Genomic DNA, 15,227 nt, shown 5'->3' with positions numbered 1-15,227 from the left:
CAGCAGCATTGCGGGTAGCTGCTGAGGCGTGTGTAGCAGCTCAGCCATCTAAGAAGACTTAGGGTAGAGGTAGTTAACTAGGAGCTTAGTTAACTGTTTAGCGCTGTAGGAACTACAGCAAGACTAGACACAACGCACAAATGTGCTAGGAGGGTATAGAAACATCTTCTAAATCTAATGCAAGCACGCAGTATGCTAGGTTACTATTTAATAGCAAGTAGTTGTAGTTGCAGTAACTTGTGTTAGTTGTGCTAAGAGAAAATGGCTGGTTTGGTGATATGGCTGGCTCGGTGATAATCTACGTTATATCTAAGAGCTAAGGGGAAAATCCTTGCGCGTCTAGCTTAAGAACATGTTTAATAATTATCTTCTTCTTATTATTGTCTAGCTTCTGTAAGTTAGCTATAGAATTAGCACGTGAAGGTTGTCCTGCGCGTTGCTTGCTTAGTGTAGCTTAAGGAACTCTGTAGATAGCTGCAGCACGTTGCTAAGAGAGTGTTGCGTCTTGTTTAAGAGCCTAGAGCGCAAGCTGTATCTAAGCTTCTTTTAACACGTCTAAATAGTGTTATTGTAAAGACATTGGTGTAGGAAGAGTGGTTTAGTGGGGGCTTAGCAAAAGTGATTCTCTCGCCGGTTAATTCTTTCGTCCGTGGGGTACGTTAGGACTTTCTAACATACTATTTAATATTTCTACTACAAAATTTCGTATCATCTCCCTTGTAGATAGTAAGCCACGCTTGCAGGGTACATCTATATACTTCATAAGCTTATTCTCTTGCGTAGTGTTAAGATGCTGCTGCTCTGCATAGCCTCGCGCGCGCAACGCGTATACCCCACAGTGCCAGCGCAACAACGTTGATTGATTGCAGCCATATTTTTTTGCAGTTTGAGCGTAGGGATATGGTTTGCCTGATTTCTACGGACCGAGGGCTTCAAGGGCGGTATCTAATTCTGGCATGGCGTTGAGTAAATTAATATAGGATTTTGTTGTGTGAGTGTTGGTTTTGCTAAAAAGCGTGCACGAGCCGATGCCGTGCACGGGCTGATGGAACACTGTGTGCCTAAGCGCCTCCGGGAATTTTCGTAACAAAGCGCTGCGCAGAGCAGTAGAGAAGCTCTAGGTTCTGTGCTGAATCCCCGGTCTCTGCGAGCATTTCTTTCGCATTCAAATAATGCCCTGCGGCATTGTACGTTATCCGTGCGTGACATAGACGCCTAATCTCTCCCCCAGCTCCGGGTAGCAGGTACATCTGACAACATGCACTCACCCATCGAGCCCAATTTTTAGTGGTTGAGAGACTTCGAGGCATCCTTCTGGGCCATCACTACCGGGGTTCAATAAGCTTGCGGTTCCTAGAATAAACAAGTGTTACACGACGACGTCCCCCCTGATTTCCGACTGCCTGCTAGGCATCACGCTGCTTTCATACCTACAACGTCCTGCACGATGTTGCTTGTTTGGTGCAAGAATTTCTTGCCTTTCCTGGGAAGGCGGGCCGGTCCGTAGACAGAAGTTCGGGCGCGCATTGCTTTTAGCCGTGGGCGGGGGAGTCAGGATTCGCAGTCTATCTGGCGCTCGGTCGTGCGTATGGTCAGATGCAAGATTGCGGATTTCTTTGGCTAGCCCTAGCTAGCTGTCCGTGCCGTGCGACAGCGAAGCTAACCTATTTGGTGAAGAAACTTTCCTGGGCTTTGCCGATACATTCGAATCAACCTCATTAGCATGCTTGCGGGTCGTTGATCGCTAGCGTCAACATTTCAATCACTACTCATGGTGGCATCGGTCGCGCTGCGAAATGTTGATGGAGCTATCAATTCTGTATCTGCTTCTTTTCGAAGCACGGGATGCCGTAGCTGGTACCTTGTACTATTGACACACAGGCTGTAATAATATCGGCTAAGACTCTTCAAGACCATCGTAGTCTCGAAGATCTTGTCTCCTAATCAGAACATATGCCCCAATCGCACAGCGAATCGAATAATAAAGCTGAGATGAATTGCTGCATTGCTGCATTTCTGTGCTGTCTCCCTGGCACATCAATGCCAAGGGCTGGTCGCGCTACTCAACGGAATAGAGCCAACGTGTCGCGCTCAGCGATCGTCCGGTCAACGAGATGGAGTTAGTATCGATGTTCATAATTCTGCGGGGGGTAGCCTTGCTGCGGGTATTCCTGCGGCGGTGGATATTGTTGATTTTGGTAGCCTTGTGGAGGGTACTGCTGAGACTGGTAGTCTTCATATTGTCGGTTGGGCTCACCGTGATACTGCTGGTGGTTCACCTGTCGCATCGGTTCATTGTATGCCTGTTGTCCATGGCCCGGCTCGTTGTAGCTGTCGCGTGGAGGTTCTGGACCGAGGTCACCTTGGGGAGCCGATGCTTGGTATCCTCCACCCATATGTGTGTTTGAAGTAGGTTCTCCTACACTAACGTTTTCGTTGCCAATATCATCGGGCACGTTGATCTTTACGTCAGGCAGATACCTCTGTACCTTCTGCTCGACCATGTTCTGGACGAAGACCCAGCTTTCGCGCTCAAATTTGCGATGGCCACCGTTGACGACACCTAGGATGCTCTCTCGCAGTGTCTCTTGGACCTTCTGTATAAGTGCGCGGACCTTGCTAAGGAGTTTGGCTTTGATGTCGTCTCCAAACCCACGGTCTGCTGGGCCAGATACGTCACGATCCAGCTGGGAATCGAATGGGTTTCCGCCAAGGATCCTCTCGAGTGGACGCTGAAATTGATCAGGCAACAGCTCAAAAAGCTGCTTCTCGATCTCACCAAGGACCTTGCGGAACTCCAAACGAACCTCTCTGTGAACCTTTGCAAGGCCAGTGGAGAGTTTGTCACTGATAACCCTCGAGAAGCCACCACCGCCCGACTCTTCACCATTACGGGTAGATTCTTCAAAACCTCTGGCCGAGCCTTCGTTGTTGGACTTCTTGCCAAACAAGCTACCGAGACCCTTGACCAGATCACCAACTTGGTCGACAATCTCTGCCTTAGCGCCATCGCCAAGGTCACGGGTACTCGTGTTTCCACGAAGCCAGCGCTTTATGTGGTCTAGAGCAATACGTGTGAATTGCTCTGCGATGGACGCATGCTTTGTGCGCAGCTTGTCGCCCACGGTCTGCTTGATCTCAGGGCTGATGAGTCGTGCCTTCTCTTCAGGGTTCGCAGATGCGTCCTTGATGGTGCTGCTGATCACCCCAAGAAGCCCTCCGATCTGAAAGTTCTGACCGCCCGAGCCTTGTTTGTTGTCAAGATTGTCCTGCACAGCATTGAGGGCTGAGGAGAGAAAACCACGAGCTTTGCCAGAGAAGTCGCCGTCATCATCTCTGAGGCTGCGGGACTGAGTTTGATTTTCTCCGTCACGCCCTTGAGTGAGGTTGAAGATATCCTGTAAATCCCCACTTGCTTCTTCCGAGATTTGGCTGAAGCTACGCGTCAACTTGGCAATCTCGTCAGCGAAGGGCAGAGATTGGCCCCCGTACGCGTCTGGTGCGGAGTTGTTCTGGTTCCAAGGACCTCGGGTGCCATCCGACGAGAGTGGCTTGTCCTTGTTGAAGAGTGAGCGGAAGGCATCAATAACCTGCGTTTCGAGACTATCGATGGTCTTTTGTTGGAACAGCTCGAGCTCAGACGCGATGCGGGGCTGTATCTGAGGGGCGAGTGAGTCGACGTAATCATCAACCTTCTTCATCAACACCTCGGGAAGACCGTTAGAAGACATCCCCGTAAAAACTTAGGAAATAGGGGTCCAAGGCTAGTAAATTCCAGGTGTGGTAAGGTGTGGGCGGGTGCTCGCGGAGACGTGGCTGGTGAGTGGAAGAGGCGGTGCTAACGGAGGAGGGGTAATTTACATAGCTTGGCGATGACATCATACGATAAACATATGTCTTCACAATGATAGGCTGCACGTGGAAAAATCAATTCAGATACGGCCCAGAGTTCACTTCTCGTTCGGTACTCATCGCACAGTATGATGATACGATCTCAGTAGTGGTCACATTGAGCAATTCGTACATGATCACCGGTTCCAAATCAAAGAATTCGAATTGTGGTGGCATCCTCGTGGCACTTTGATTTCCAACATTACCAAGTACACTATGGTTTTCAAGTCTAGTTCCGGGTGTTGGACGCACACAATATCTCTGTGCATATAATGAAATAGCTTTCATTACGGCATTGTTTCGCTATCAGCTTGCTTGTAGCGATTCTGCGAGCCTGGCCCCGCCGGCGTGAAGGAAGCTAGTGGCAGCCTCGCCTTCCCCCACATATTAAAGTAGGCTTTACAACGGACCCATCTCCGCGCCACACAAATAATTAACTTCCAGACTCACAAGTCGACACGCAAAACGCGGCCAGCTGGCGAGTAACCCCGCTCGGAGACTTCAGAGTATATATACACGATGGGAAGCCCTCAGATTACTCACCTTATCTGCTCGACCACCCAGATCCCTGCTAGATGGCTGTCAAAACCATGAAAGCTGTACGAGTCATGGCATACCATGCGCCAATGGAGATGCACGACGTTCCTACTCCCACGATCCAGTCACCACTCGACGTCATCGTAAAAGTCGGCGCTGCCGGCGTGTGTCGAACAGACATCCACATCTGCGACGGCGAGTGGAAAGAGAAGTCCAACGTGGAGTTGCCGTATACGATTGGTCACGAGAATGCCGGATGGGTGCATGAACTTGGTTCTTCGGTCAACAATGTTAAGGTGGGAGACAAGGTTATTTTGCATCCGCTTGTGACCTGCGGGTTGTGTACGGCGTGTCGATTTGGCGATGATGTTCACTGCGGTGAGTCGCGAGTATTGCTTCAACATAGGTTCTAACGAGGTGTAGAGGACAGCAAATTCCCGGGAATCAACGTTGATGGCGGATATGCGGAATACATCCGTACGACTGCACGAAGTGTGATAAAACTGGATGACCGGCTCGAGCCTTCGGATGTTGCAGCTCTCGCAGACGCGGGCTTAACAGCCTACCACGTCGTCACAAAGGCAGCTAGAATACTACGGCCAGGTGACTACTGCGTGATGATTGGCGCAGGTGGTGTAAGTTACTATGTGTGAAGTTGAGCTGATCACTGACGAAATAAATCAGCTTGGCCACATAGGCATCCAGTGTATGAAGGCCATGAGTGCGGCAACACTCATTGTGGTAGATAGCAACCAGTCAGCGCTCGACCTCGCCTCATCCATTGGAGCAGATTACACAGTACAAGTCGATAGAAACGGGTCATTCGTAGAGCAGGTCATGAACCTTACGAAGGGAAAAGGAGCCGCATCTGTTATTGACTTTGTTGCCGAGGGCGGCTCCACCAAAACCGGTGTGAAGATGCTGCGAAGAGCTGGCAATTACTATGTAGTAGGATATGGCGAGAACCTCGACATCCCTACTATCGACATCATCTCGACAGAAATCAACTTCGTTGGCAATCTGGTCGGCAGCTACAACGACCTCGCTGAATTGATGGTACTAGCTGCACAAGGAAAGGTCAAGCTGCACACGTCGAAGTATAAGCTTGCGGACTACGAGCGCGCTGTACAGGATCTGAGAGACGGAAAAGTGCGAGGTAGAGCGATCCTCGTACCGTAAGTTGGTGAACAGAGATAGTCCAGCCTTTCATCTGCTCAATAAGATTTTGACGTACTGAGGCTTCTTTGCTCAGTGGTGTAATTGTCCACTGCGTCCTTGACGTTGACCCCAGGGATCAGATACGCATTGCCGGTATCCGATACCTGTAGCCTCGGTAGGCACATTCCCGGTATCATCGTCAGTTCTGTCACTTTCCACAGGTTTTGCATGCGGGACGTGTTCGAGTTGATGCATGATGCTGCTCCCCTCGTTGACTACAGTCAGAGTCCTGATGTTGTGGTCACTAGTCGTGGTAGCAGACGGACCCAGAGCTGGTGTAATCAAATCTATTCCACCGATAATGTATGTGCTGTTCCAGATCGAGGAGTCACCACCGTCTCATGAAGATACACATAACATAGGTAATCAGAAGGAAAAGACAAGCCTCTTGCGGCGATAGCGAATCTCGTAGATGCCGACGTCCATCGAGAAGATGAAGATAGCATCAGGACAGGAGCGAAGATCGACCAGAGAAATTTAATGCATCACCAAATGGCAACGAAAGGATACGAATGCAGGCTATGATCTACCTAAGAAAGACTAGAGAGAAGGGCGTTCCATTCGGCTTGGTCGAAGCCCAGACGTGTCGCCAGATAAAACACCTTGCCGCGCGCATTTGCGGATTTGACGTGTAGCGCCAAGAGTTACAGCCAGCTGCAAGCCTCGACGACGATAACAGCGATGAGCCAAGTAGGCAAGGATGCATGGAAAAGTTCAATCGCGGCGGGGACGCGTTAGCCACCCCTTGAAGGGTGAGATTTAGGTACAGTGCAAGGTCTTCAAGCGTGTGAGGTCGTTCGTATCATGTAGTTATTGCGGTATGGGTGATTTTCGAAATACCATGTACATCATGTGATTTAGCGCGCGGAGGATGCGGATGATGTCAATGTCGCTGTCTTAGCTAAATTTGGCGTTTAACAACAACAGAGCTGGCTGCTGCTCCTTCTAGGATAATTGAAGCTTGATATTATTAGTATCTTGACTTTTTGTGGTGTTGTGATGCCTACGAGAAGGTCAAATTGGTGGAAAATTGATGAGCCAGCACCCAAATTGACACAGGAGGCACCTGCACCTACAACACCAGCTGCATCTAGTAAGCGTCAGCGCATTGCAACTCAGCCATTTGAACAAGGCGTTAACCTGATTACTCCACCCTTAACAGTGAGGCAACCTTCACAGCGACCCTCTGCTAGCTAAGCTAGTGAGGCTGAGACGTTATTTGTGCGCGAGGACTCTCCTGTTGGAGGTGAGGATGATGACGATGCCAGACAAGATGATGAGGCCGATCCAAACCCGGAGGTTGACGCAGATGCCGAGGCCTTTGGTGACGCCGATGTAGAGGCTGTTGTCGAGGTTGTGGCGGCTGGGAGGTCGCCAGTTGGAGCCTTCTTGGAGGAGGAGCACGAGGTACTTGCCACAGTGAGGTACCGCGCGTCTTACGGCGATGTTGAGAAGAATCCTATCCACTCTGCAGCTGACACCTTTGCTGATTATAAGGTTAATTGGCTCACCATGACAGGCCTCTGGCAGTGGGTTGACGAGGTAATTAACAGCCAGGTCACCCAGCGCGTCAACGTCTAACTGGTCTTATTATTAGCAGAACTGTGGCATGGCAGAGGTACTAATAAGCGCGACAGGCCTGTAAAATGCCTTTGGAGAGGCTCACTTCTGGACGTAAAAGCGCTGAAGGACCTCGCGCGATCGATTGACGTCAACACCAGCGAGAGGCTTTGCATAGACGTCAACCTGTACCTTGCTGGAGACCCCATACCCACGTCCAACGGTGCTGTGCCGCTACCTCCCCGCTCATCGCAGCCGCGAGCTCGCACCGCGACGGTGATACAAGAAGAGGCGTTGGAGGGTGTTGTTGCTGCCAATCTCATTGGACAGGGAGCCACGCTCGCTGTGAGGGATACCTGGCGGTGTGAGGATAAAGAGTGTGCCAACTGGCCTTGGACTTGCTGGCAGCTGCGTAGTGGCTTACCTGACGAGACGCACTATCCTGTCAATCCGAATATTATCGCGATGTGGGCAAAGGCTGTCAACCAGCAACAGTGTACCGTCTCTGAGCCCAACGATTGCATCAAATCCGCCATAATGAGAGCTCGCGAGCGTAGTGAGATTGATAAAGTGCGCAAGCGGCAGCAGCACGTTGGCGGGTGTGGCGGCGGAGGTGTACTGGATGAGGTGCGAGAGCTCCAAAAGTCTGTTCTCATGGCTCAATTGACTCAACTTTCTGGCGGCTTGGCAGCCAATCGGCCGGCTGGCTGGCAGCCATTTGAGTACGAGTTTTGGGCAGAGATTATGGCTCATACTGACAACTTTCTGGAGTACTTCAAGGCTAAATGGGACGTAGAAGGAGCTGAAGATAGCATCTAGAAGATTAGAGACACTGTTATACGTGACGGCCACATTGACATTAACATGTTGATGGACAACAGCAATGAGAATGGAGTGAGTATGGCTCTGTGGGTTGAGCACTTTGGTATGCAACCAGGCCTGCTTCTTTAACTCCAACGTCACGCTTTGAAATGGAGGAAAGTTTACAGAGGCCTCTCTGCTAACAACTTTGAGAAAATAGCGTCAGCGCGCAGGAGTCAACAAGCGCGGCGTGAGCGAGATTGCAGGTCTCTGTTGAGCAACATCACCAGGTGATGTTGGACGAGGTGAGTCGCGATTCTCGCCACCCAGAAGATCACAGCATCAACACCACTTCACAACAACAAATTATTAATTTATAAGAGCTTGTTAGAGTACTAATCTATATACAGGTGAGCTTTAGTAAAATCTTTAGAATTAATTAATTGTGTTTGTGGGTTGCGTAATACTTTCTAACAAAAAGTTGTTGACGTTGTCAGTCTCAGGATGCCTATGCACGTCCACCCACCTATCTGGCTGATATCCACACATCTAAAACCAGCTGCGGCAATCAATCTCTATTAACACACGTTTAACAGCATACTCTATAAAGTAGAAGAAGTTGTTGTACAAAGCCTGCTTATTAGAGTGTCTTTTAATCCAACTTTTCAGCTGCTTAAAGCTCTTCTTAATCGGATTGTAGTCAGGTGAGTATGGCGGAAGGTACTCCAGCTCCACCTCGTACATCGCACAAAGCTCACGAACCTGAGTCGATCGATGAATAGAGGCGTTGTCCAGTACGATGACGGAGTACCCAGGCGTTGTATGTGGCAACACAGAGCGTTCGAGGAAGTCCTCCATAATCTCTGAGGTAATTGAGCCTTGAAAAATAGTGTAACTGAGGTATCCGTTGACTGTCATTGCTGGCAGAAGTGACCATCGCTCACTCTGTTTCATAGAGTAAGCTACTTCAACAGGCGTGCCAACTCTACTCTAACCATACTTACGGTCGCCAGTCCTCTCGTTGCAAGCGCTCTCATCGATCGCAATGATTTGCTCCGCCTTGTACTGTTGCATCCTCGCTCTGTACACCCTCCGGAGTGGCTCGCTTTGCTCAATCGCACGCTTTGTAGCCAGCTTCCTGCTGTAGTGAAGCTTCTCCAAAGCCCGCCACACCGTTGATAGAGAGCACTCCACGTCGTAATCGTCGTATAAGTACTGCTGCATCTCCTCTAGATAGGCGCCGGGTCGCCCATCGAGGTATAATTGGAGTGCTTCTAGCTGCGCTTGCCGCAGTAAAGGCGGGCGGCCGAGCCTGACAGAAGGCGGAGGATAGCACTGTCCCCAGTACTCCAAGCTTAATCGCAGCTTTGCTACAGTGCGACGATCGACTTGGCAAGCAGCAGAAACCTTGGAATCTTTCTCCCCAGCAGCTATATGCTCTACTACAGCTTGCTGCGTGGTGGCGGGTAAACGTTTGCCGTTGACGCGCATCGTGGGTTGGTTGCCGCGCGGAGTCTCTGCCCCAACAACACCAGAAAATAGTCGCGAGAGTCGCGATAGAGCTTCATGAATAAATTGAGCGTGTATAGAAGGTTGAGAAAACAGCTGCAATCATCAAAATACACTCAGAATTAGCCTATAGGTGATGCGTTGAAGTTCTGAGAATACCCCTCGCCACTGCACGTGATGTACATGGTATTTCGAAAACCGTTAGGTTATAACACGCATTCCTGACTCAGCAGACGGCCCTGAACAACCTCGGAACTCGCTCCACGTCTCACGTCGCAAACGAGTCGCAACACTCAGTCGCACTAATATGGCCTTGCAGCTGGGTACAGTCACCGTCTACTTTCTCTTTGCTGTAGATTGGGATCCTTTTTCAGTGTGCCATCGATAGTCTCAGCGTACCTGCCACCATGAGCCGGCTACCAGACCCTGTTTCTGCGAACGGCAGGATCGAACACCTCCAAGACTTCACCTCGTTAGACTGGTGTCGAGAACTCCTCTCCGACCCATCGATGATACACATACGGAAGCGCCAGTCAGCCGACCTAGATGTCTCGAACACGTTCTTCAACACAACCCTCTTTACGGATGAGGCGCTACGCGCGTACTTGTCAATGTACAAGGTCGGCAAGATCGATCAGCAAAACAACGAGCCATCTACATTATCAAAGGAGGAATATGTGTGGAGTCCCATAGATCCAGACATACCAGAGACGTTACTCCTGGTCAGCCTTGGACGAGATGTGGACGGTGCAGTGCGGCGGTTACATGGAGGCATCACGGCGGCATTGCTTGACCAAGTGATGGGTTATTCGGTACATTATTTGAATAATATCGGCAGCGCAACCGCCGACCTGAACATCAAATACAAAGCGGCAGTCACTACGCCATGTGTGTTGCTCTGCAGATCGAAAGTGGTCAGGCAGAAGGGCAGATGGATTGAGACTGTCGGGTGGATCGAAGACGGCCATGGGAAGATCTTTGCAGAGGGTAAGGGCTCATTTGTCTTGAAGAAAGCGCTGGCCACTGCTGCAAAGATTTGAAGTTGTTGCTGGGTAATGGTAGAGCAAAAACACGCCACGATCGTTATCGTATCCGAACCAATGCTCAGGCCCAATCAGAACACCTTCGCAAGTGATGAGTCCTCTTGAAATTTTAAGCTGCATCCAAATTCGAAGCATCCACAGGCATTCAGCCCTGAAGCCGTAGTTTGTCGCCTACCTTGCGACAGAAGCTGAGCTGACGCAATACTGGTTGGCCTTGAGGCTGATACCACACCATAGCCTGCAATGCTTAGCAAAAATGGAATAGCTTGGCTCATAGCTCGACTACGCGTCTTCTTACCCAGCGCGCAAGTCACAGACGCAAATGCGGAGCGGGACTTTCGGTCAACAGGAGTCGAGACACGATGGCATTGTACATGAGTGAGTCCTGCGGCCATGGTCCTCGGGTTGTCAGCTATCGGAATCGTCTACACAGGAACGAGCGAGCATCTCGAGCTTTTCAGACATGGCCATCGTACCGACTTCAGTATTCGCCATGCACATTTCCCTTCTCGCGCTGAGTCCACATGCAGCACTGAGTACACCACAGCTGTGTCCGAAAAGTATGGGCGCATTCACGACTACGCGGCATGAACGCATATTACACTTATAATCCCTCTTTCGCTGCCGCAGTTTTGTACAGCGTCGTCTTTGACATCTCTTCCATCTCACACATAGCACAAGCTTCTGGTATAGGAAACTATTCGCCTGGTTCGTCATCATAGGCGCCCACTTTGAATTTATAAGTTTCGTATCTCAAATTAGGAAAGAGAAACCAACAGAACATGGGACTTGCAACGGCAAGTCGGGTACTGACACTGTTCCTGCTTGCGCCTCTATGTAAGCCTTTCCTACAGAACCTGAACCCAAGCATCGCTGATAGTATGCAGGAATAAATGCTTTCGTCTAAATGAACTTTGGCTGTCTACTGAGCTTCTCTCGTCCCGATGACTGCTGTGCTGGTCTTAAGGCCTATGGATTGCGAATTACCTCGCTTGGGCTGCTTGTGTGTCTTTCTTGGAGCAGGCTCCGGGCGGGATAATTCTAAATCCCGGCAGTGATGTATAAATACAAAATCTTGTTCTCAAGGTGTACATGGCTGGCATTGGCTTGCAAAATGTGTTCATTGTAGGGTCATCGAAACATCTGCTGTGCCATAACGCTGATTATCAACCAGGCTGTATTTACAATTCTTGACATCAAATTCTTGCGCGACAAGCTTCAGGTCGAAACTCATAGCCACGGCTCCCATAAAACAACAGGTTGGCACCTTCGAATGTGACACAGTGGAGCATTTTCACTGTACTTATCTGTTTGAGCGGATAACACACACCACCAGATTGAAAAGCATCGTCAAGCCAACCCCGATCACCCAGGCGGAGCTTCTGTAGGAAAAAAAGAGATCTACGGTATTTCACTAAATTTGAGGCTCCGAACCCTGAGACTACGAGTCACGCCATCGAAGTGGCTATGCCGATGGTGCAAGCGCAGGAAGCCAGTAAACGATGTGATGCTGTGGACGTTCGCAACGGCGGCTCGCACGCCATAATGTGCGAAATCTCCGATTCAATGCTTGCTTCATGAACGCGGGGTGATAACAGCCGGACTATAAGCTGGGCATTTTTAAATACATGATGAGGGCATACTCAATGCTAAGTGTAATCTTTACTGTTCTGAAACGCACTAGGGTTATATTCCCAGCGGCACATGCAAGCATCATACCAATCTCGTCGATTTTCCGCGCTCTAGTATTGTTTGCGGCGCTCATGATGATCTCAGTCAGTCCTGTCGAGCCCATGAACCGACAAGGCGGAAAGTACGACCGTACAGTTGACGACGTGTCTACTCTCGCAGTTGATATTTGTCGCAGCCAAAAAGGAGCAAAATTTACATACTTTAGTACCCCAGATTCGCAACAATATTGATTTCCTCGCCTAGCCGGCAATCTTACTGAGGTACGAGATAGATGATTCTGAAAGCTAGACACTGGCCGGGGAGCGATGATAAAAATGCCTATCTGAAAGTGGGACTTTAATGAATGTTGTGGTATTTCCATTCTCGTTGTATGATAGGTAAGGTAAGAAGCGTGAGTGGCTTGTGGCTAGATAGAAACAGAATTAAGGACAAGTGTCTCAGCCAGACACAAGATCCGAGCAGATACTCCCGCATACTAGATCATGAATTCTCTCAGATATTGTTGCAGCCAGAAAGGAGGCAAAATGTACATACATAAGCACCCCTGAATTGGCTGGTAAATAGGCATGATATCTGCTGCGACAAATATATTCCTGGAGCAGCTTGAGACTGATCTTTTGAACCGCTAAATCTCGGTAGCCTATAAAATAATCGTCAGAAGGTTAACTTTGGTGCTTGATGCCGCAAACGGGGATTACTTGCGCAGGCTCCTAAATCTGGGTCGGCAAGACTGACTCTAAGATCTGCGAGGAGTAGCAGTATAAAACTCGCAGAACGACAAAGCGACGCCTCACGGATGGCCCAGGCTTGTGTGCAACCTCTTGTTTGAGAGACTCGAACAAGAGACCTCACGCAGACCGAAAATTAGCAGAGCGCGGCCTCTCGGTAAGAGGATCTGGTGCTGCCTTTTCTCGAAGATCTTGAGCTCAGTATTACAGGGATCTAAAGTATGCACATTAGTCAAGTGGTAGAAGCTGTTTACGTTGGGAATTCAAACGGTTGCAACATTACCATGAGAAGACGATGCTCCATGAAGCCTAGATGTTTGATGACCTGGAAACAGCGCCTACGATGGCTTCCAGAGTACTGGCAATCGTTTTGGTGAAGATCATAGTGCCTTCATTGCAGAAGACGCAGGCGTCAACACCAAGGTTGTGACCTCTTGAAGCGAGCTTGTCGTTGCTCAACATATTGTTGTGTAATTCAGTCCAGTCACTGGTGTTCAGTTCGTTGCCCGATCTTGCCATTAGTGCAGCTGACAAGCACATAGCATTCGTTTATCTACTGATTGCTGAAAGCTCAGTGTCACTGAATGCATACTTTGGAAGTGAACAAAGTGATTCGATTCTGTGGATACTAAGGAGTATAGTCGGAAATTCAAAGCAATGACTTCAATACAAATGAGTGGAAGAAGTGCGACAGGGGAGGCTCGAACCCGCGAGAAATGAGTAGATGGAATGCAATGGAGCCAATATCGTTTCGTTCCGATTCAGCATCGCTTGGGTTGAGAAGCGTGAGGCTACTCAATTGCCAGTGGTCTAAACAATGATATTAGTACAACCTCAAGGCCGTGGTGTACAACAGAAGCCTGAGGCATGGCTATTATAACCACAATGCAAGCTGTTGGCCTGAGCACAACACCAGGCACCGCTAGTGGGTCCACGGGAGGCACTGGGAGAGCTTTGACTGCGCGGACAAGAGGCTCATCCGGAAGTCTCCCCAGGCATCTGGCCTGCCTCAAGACCATATGCAAGGGGGCAGACGACCGGTGGCACTTCGAGCTCGTATTCGTCCAAGCCCTCCTAAAGCCTCCCGTAGACCCACCGGGGGTGCCCAGTGTCAGCTGAGATCGAAGTCTTGCACGTCGATTATTATCTGTATGTTTACTGAAGCAAGGAGTTGGGAGTCGTAATACGTTACCGTGAAGAAAGAGTGATTGAAGAAACCAAGTCTCTCAACCACGTCGTGAACCGCATCAAGCCCATCCGCACCAGAGTCGATGTAGACGGCAGCAATGATTGCTTCGAAGGTGGTAGCCATCATTCCAGTCGATACATTGAGTGTTCCTGAGTCTTTGATCATAGCAAGGATAACTCTGCCTTCTCTAGTAGTATTCTGAAGTTATTGTTGTTAAGGCATGTTATGTTAGGGTAAAAGGTGGTTGTGCTAAGAGAAAGTGGCTGGTTTGGTGATATGGCTGGCTTGGTGATAGTAGGCTGGCGGAATGGGTATACTCCAACGTCCTTCGTGGGTACCCCCCAAAACTTTGTCAATAATACATGGATTCTAGCGAAATAGGGCTCAAAAGAAAGAGAAAAACCACCTCTACATTTTTGTAGTAGAAGATTTTGTTATAACTATTAAACTGCACAAGCTAGAGGCTAGAAAACGTCAAAAAAGGGGGGGTACCTAGCAAGCATACCTATTAATAGGTATACTTTGCTAGGTAGTGTTAATAACTCAGCTAATACTAGGCAGAATCAGCTAATTCTTTTTTTATTGGAAGGCGCAATACTAGGCGCTTCTATTGAATGATAGATTATGTAAGCGTATCTCTGCTAGTTAAGAAGCTATAAGCCAAAACGTAAAAAAGCATACCCTACCCATCCGCCAGCCTAGGTGATAGTCTACGTTACTTTCTTTTATATAATTTATAACGTGTAGCATCTTTGTTAGCTGCCTGTAGGTTAGTAACTTAGTTGCGCACTAAAACTAGTAAATGCGCTATTAGCTCTGCGCCTTTAGTAAGCTTTTTAAGAGCTTTAATTATTAAATTTAGTAAGCTATTAGCATGTCTTTTAATCCTCTCTTAAATTAGCTTTAATTAAGACCTAAATTCTAGGGTGTTGCTTAGTGTGTTAGACTCCCACGTACTGTTGTCTATAGTAGGTAGTGTTAGACTGGCGGATGGGTACCATGTACCTAGGGTAGGGTATAGGTAGGGTATAGGTCGCACGGACGTAGGTATAGGTAGGG

At 49.0% G+C, this 15,227-nt stretch overlaps 5 protein-coding genes across 5 annotated transcripts; 2 read left to right on the top strand and 3 right to left on the bottom strand.

The window, feature by feature from the left end:
- Positions 1-634: 634 nt before the first annotated feature.
- On the bottom strand, positions 635-895 carry M421DRAFT_58297 (uncharacterized protein; the record flags this gene model as incomplete). Its single annotated transcript, XM_033595584.1, has 1 exon — positions 635-895. A coding segment is annotated over one exon (261 nt), but the record flags the coding sequence as incomplete, so codon positions are not given.
- Positions 896-961: 66 nt separating this feature from the next.
- On the bottom strand, positions 962-1,595 carry M421DRAFT_418940 (uncharacterized protein). Its single transcript, XM_033591950.1, has one exon. The coding sequence runs from the start codon at positions 1,308-1,310 to the stop codon at positions 1,062-1,064; it is 249 nt and encodes an 82-aa protein (XP_033450893.1). The 5' UTR covers positions 1,311-1,595; the 3' UTR covers positions 962-1,061.
- A 525-nt stretch (positions 1,596-2,120) lies between these two features.
- Positions 2,121-3,731, bottom strand: M421DRAFT_58801 (uncharacterized protein; the record flags this gene model as incomplete). The annotated part of the gene is made up of 1 exon (XM_033595632.1): positions 2,121-3,731. The coding sequence occupies one exon, from the start codon at positions 3,729-3,731 to the stop codon at positions 2,121-2,123; it is 1,611 nt and encodes a 536-aa protein (XP_033450892.1).
- A 750-nt stretch (positions 3,732-4,481) lies between these two features.
- M421DRAFT_58169 (alcohol dehydrogenase) lies at positions 4,482-5,607 on the top strand (the record flags this gene model as incomplete). The annotated part of the gene is made up of 3 exons (XM_033595570.1): positions 4,482-4,806; positions 4,852-5,063; positions 5,113-5,607. The coding sequence occupies 3 exons, from the start codon at positions 4,482-4,484 to the stop codon at positions 5,605-5,607; spliced, it is 1,032 nt and encodes a 343-aa protein (XP_033450891.1).
- Positions 5,608-9,923: 4,316 nt separating this feature from the next.
- Positions 9,924-10,556, top strand: M421DRAFT_91127 (uncharacterized protein; the record flags this gene model as incomplete). Its single annotated transcript, XM_033597915.1, has 1 exon — positions 9,924-10,556. The coding sequence occupies one exon, from the start codon at positions 9,924-9,926 to the stop codon at positions 10,554-10,556; it is 633 nt and encodes a 210-aa protein (XP_033450890.1).
- Between the last annotated feature and the right edge of the window lie 4,671 nt (positions 10,557-15,227).

The sequence above is a fragment of the Didymella exigua genome (assembly GCF_010094145.1).
Source record: "Didymella exigua CBS 183.55 unplaced genomic scaffold M421scaffold_8, whole genome shotgun sequence".
NCBI lineage: Eukaryota > Fungi > Ascomycota > Dothideomycetes > Pleosporales > Didymellaceae > Didymella > Didymella exigua.
Note: the sequence above shows the minus strand (reverse complement) of the source record. Positions and strands in the feature narration are given on the sequence as shown.

Bases quoted from the DNA above. Each gene is read 5' to 3' on its own strand.
- M421DRAFT_418940 (XM_033591950.1), bottom strand. From the start codon at position 1,310: ATGCCTCGAAGTCTCTCAACCACTAAAAATTGGGCTCGATGGGTGAGT.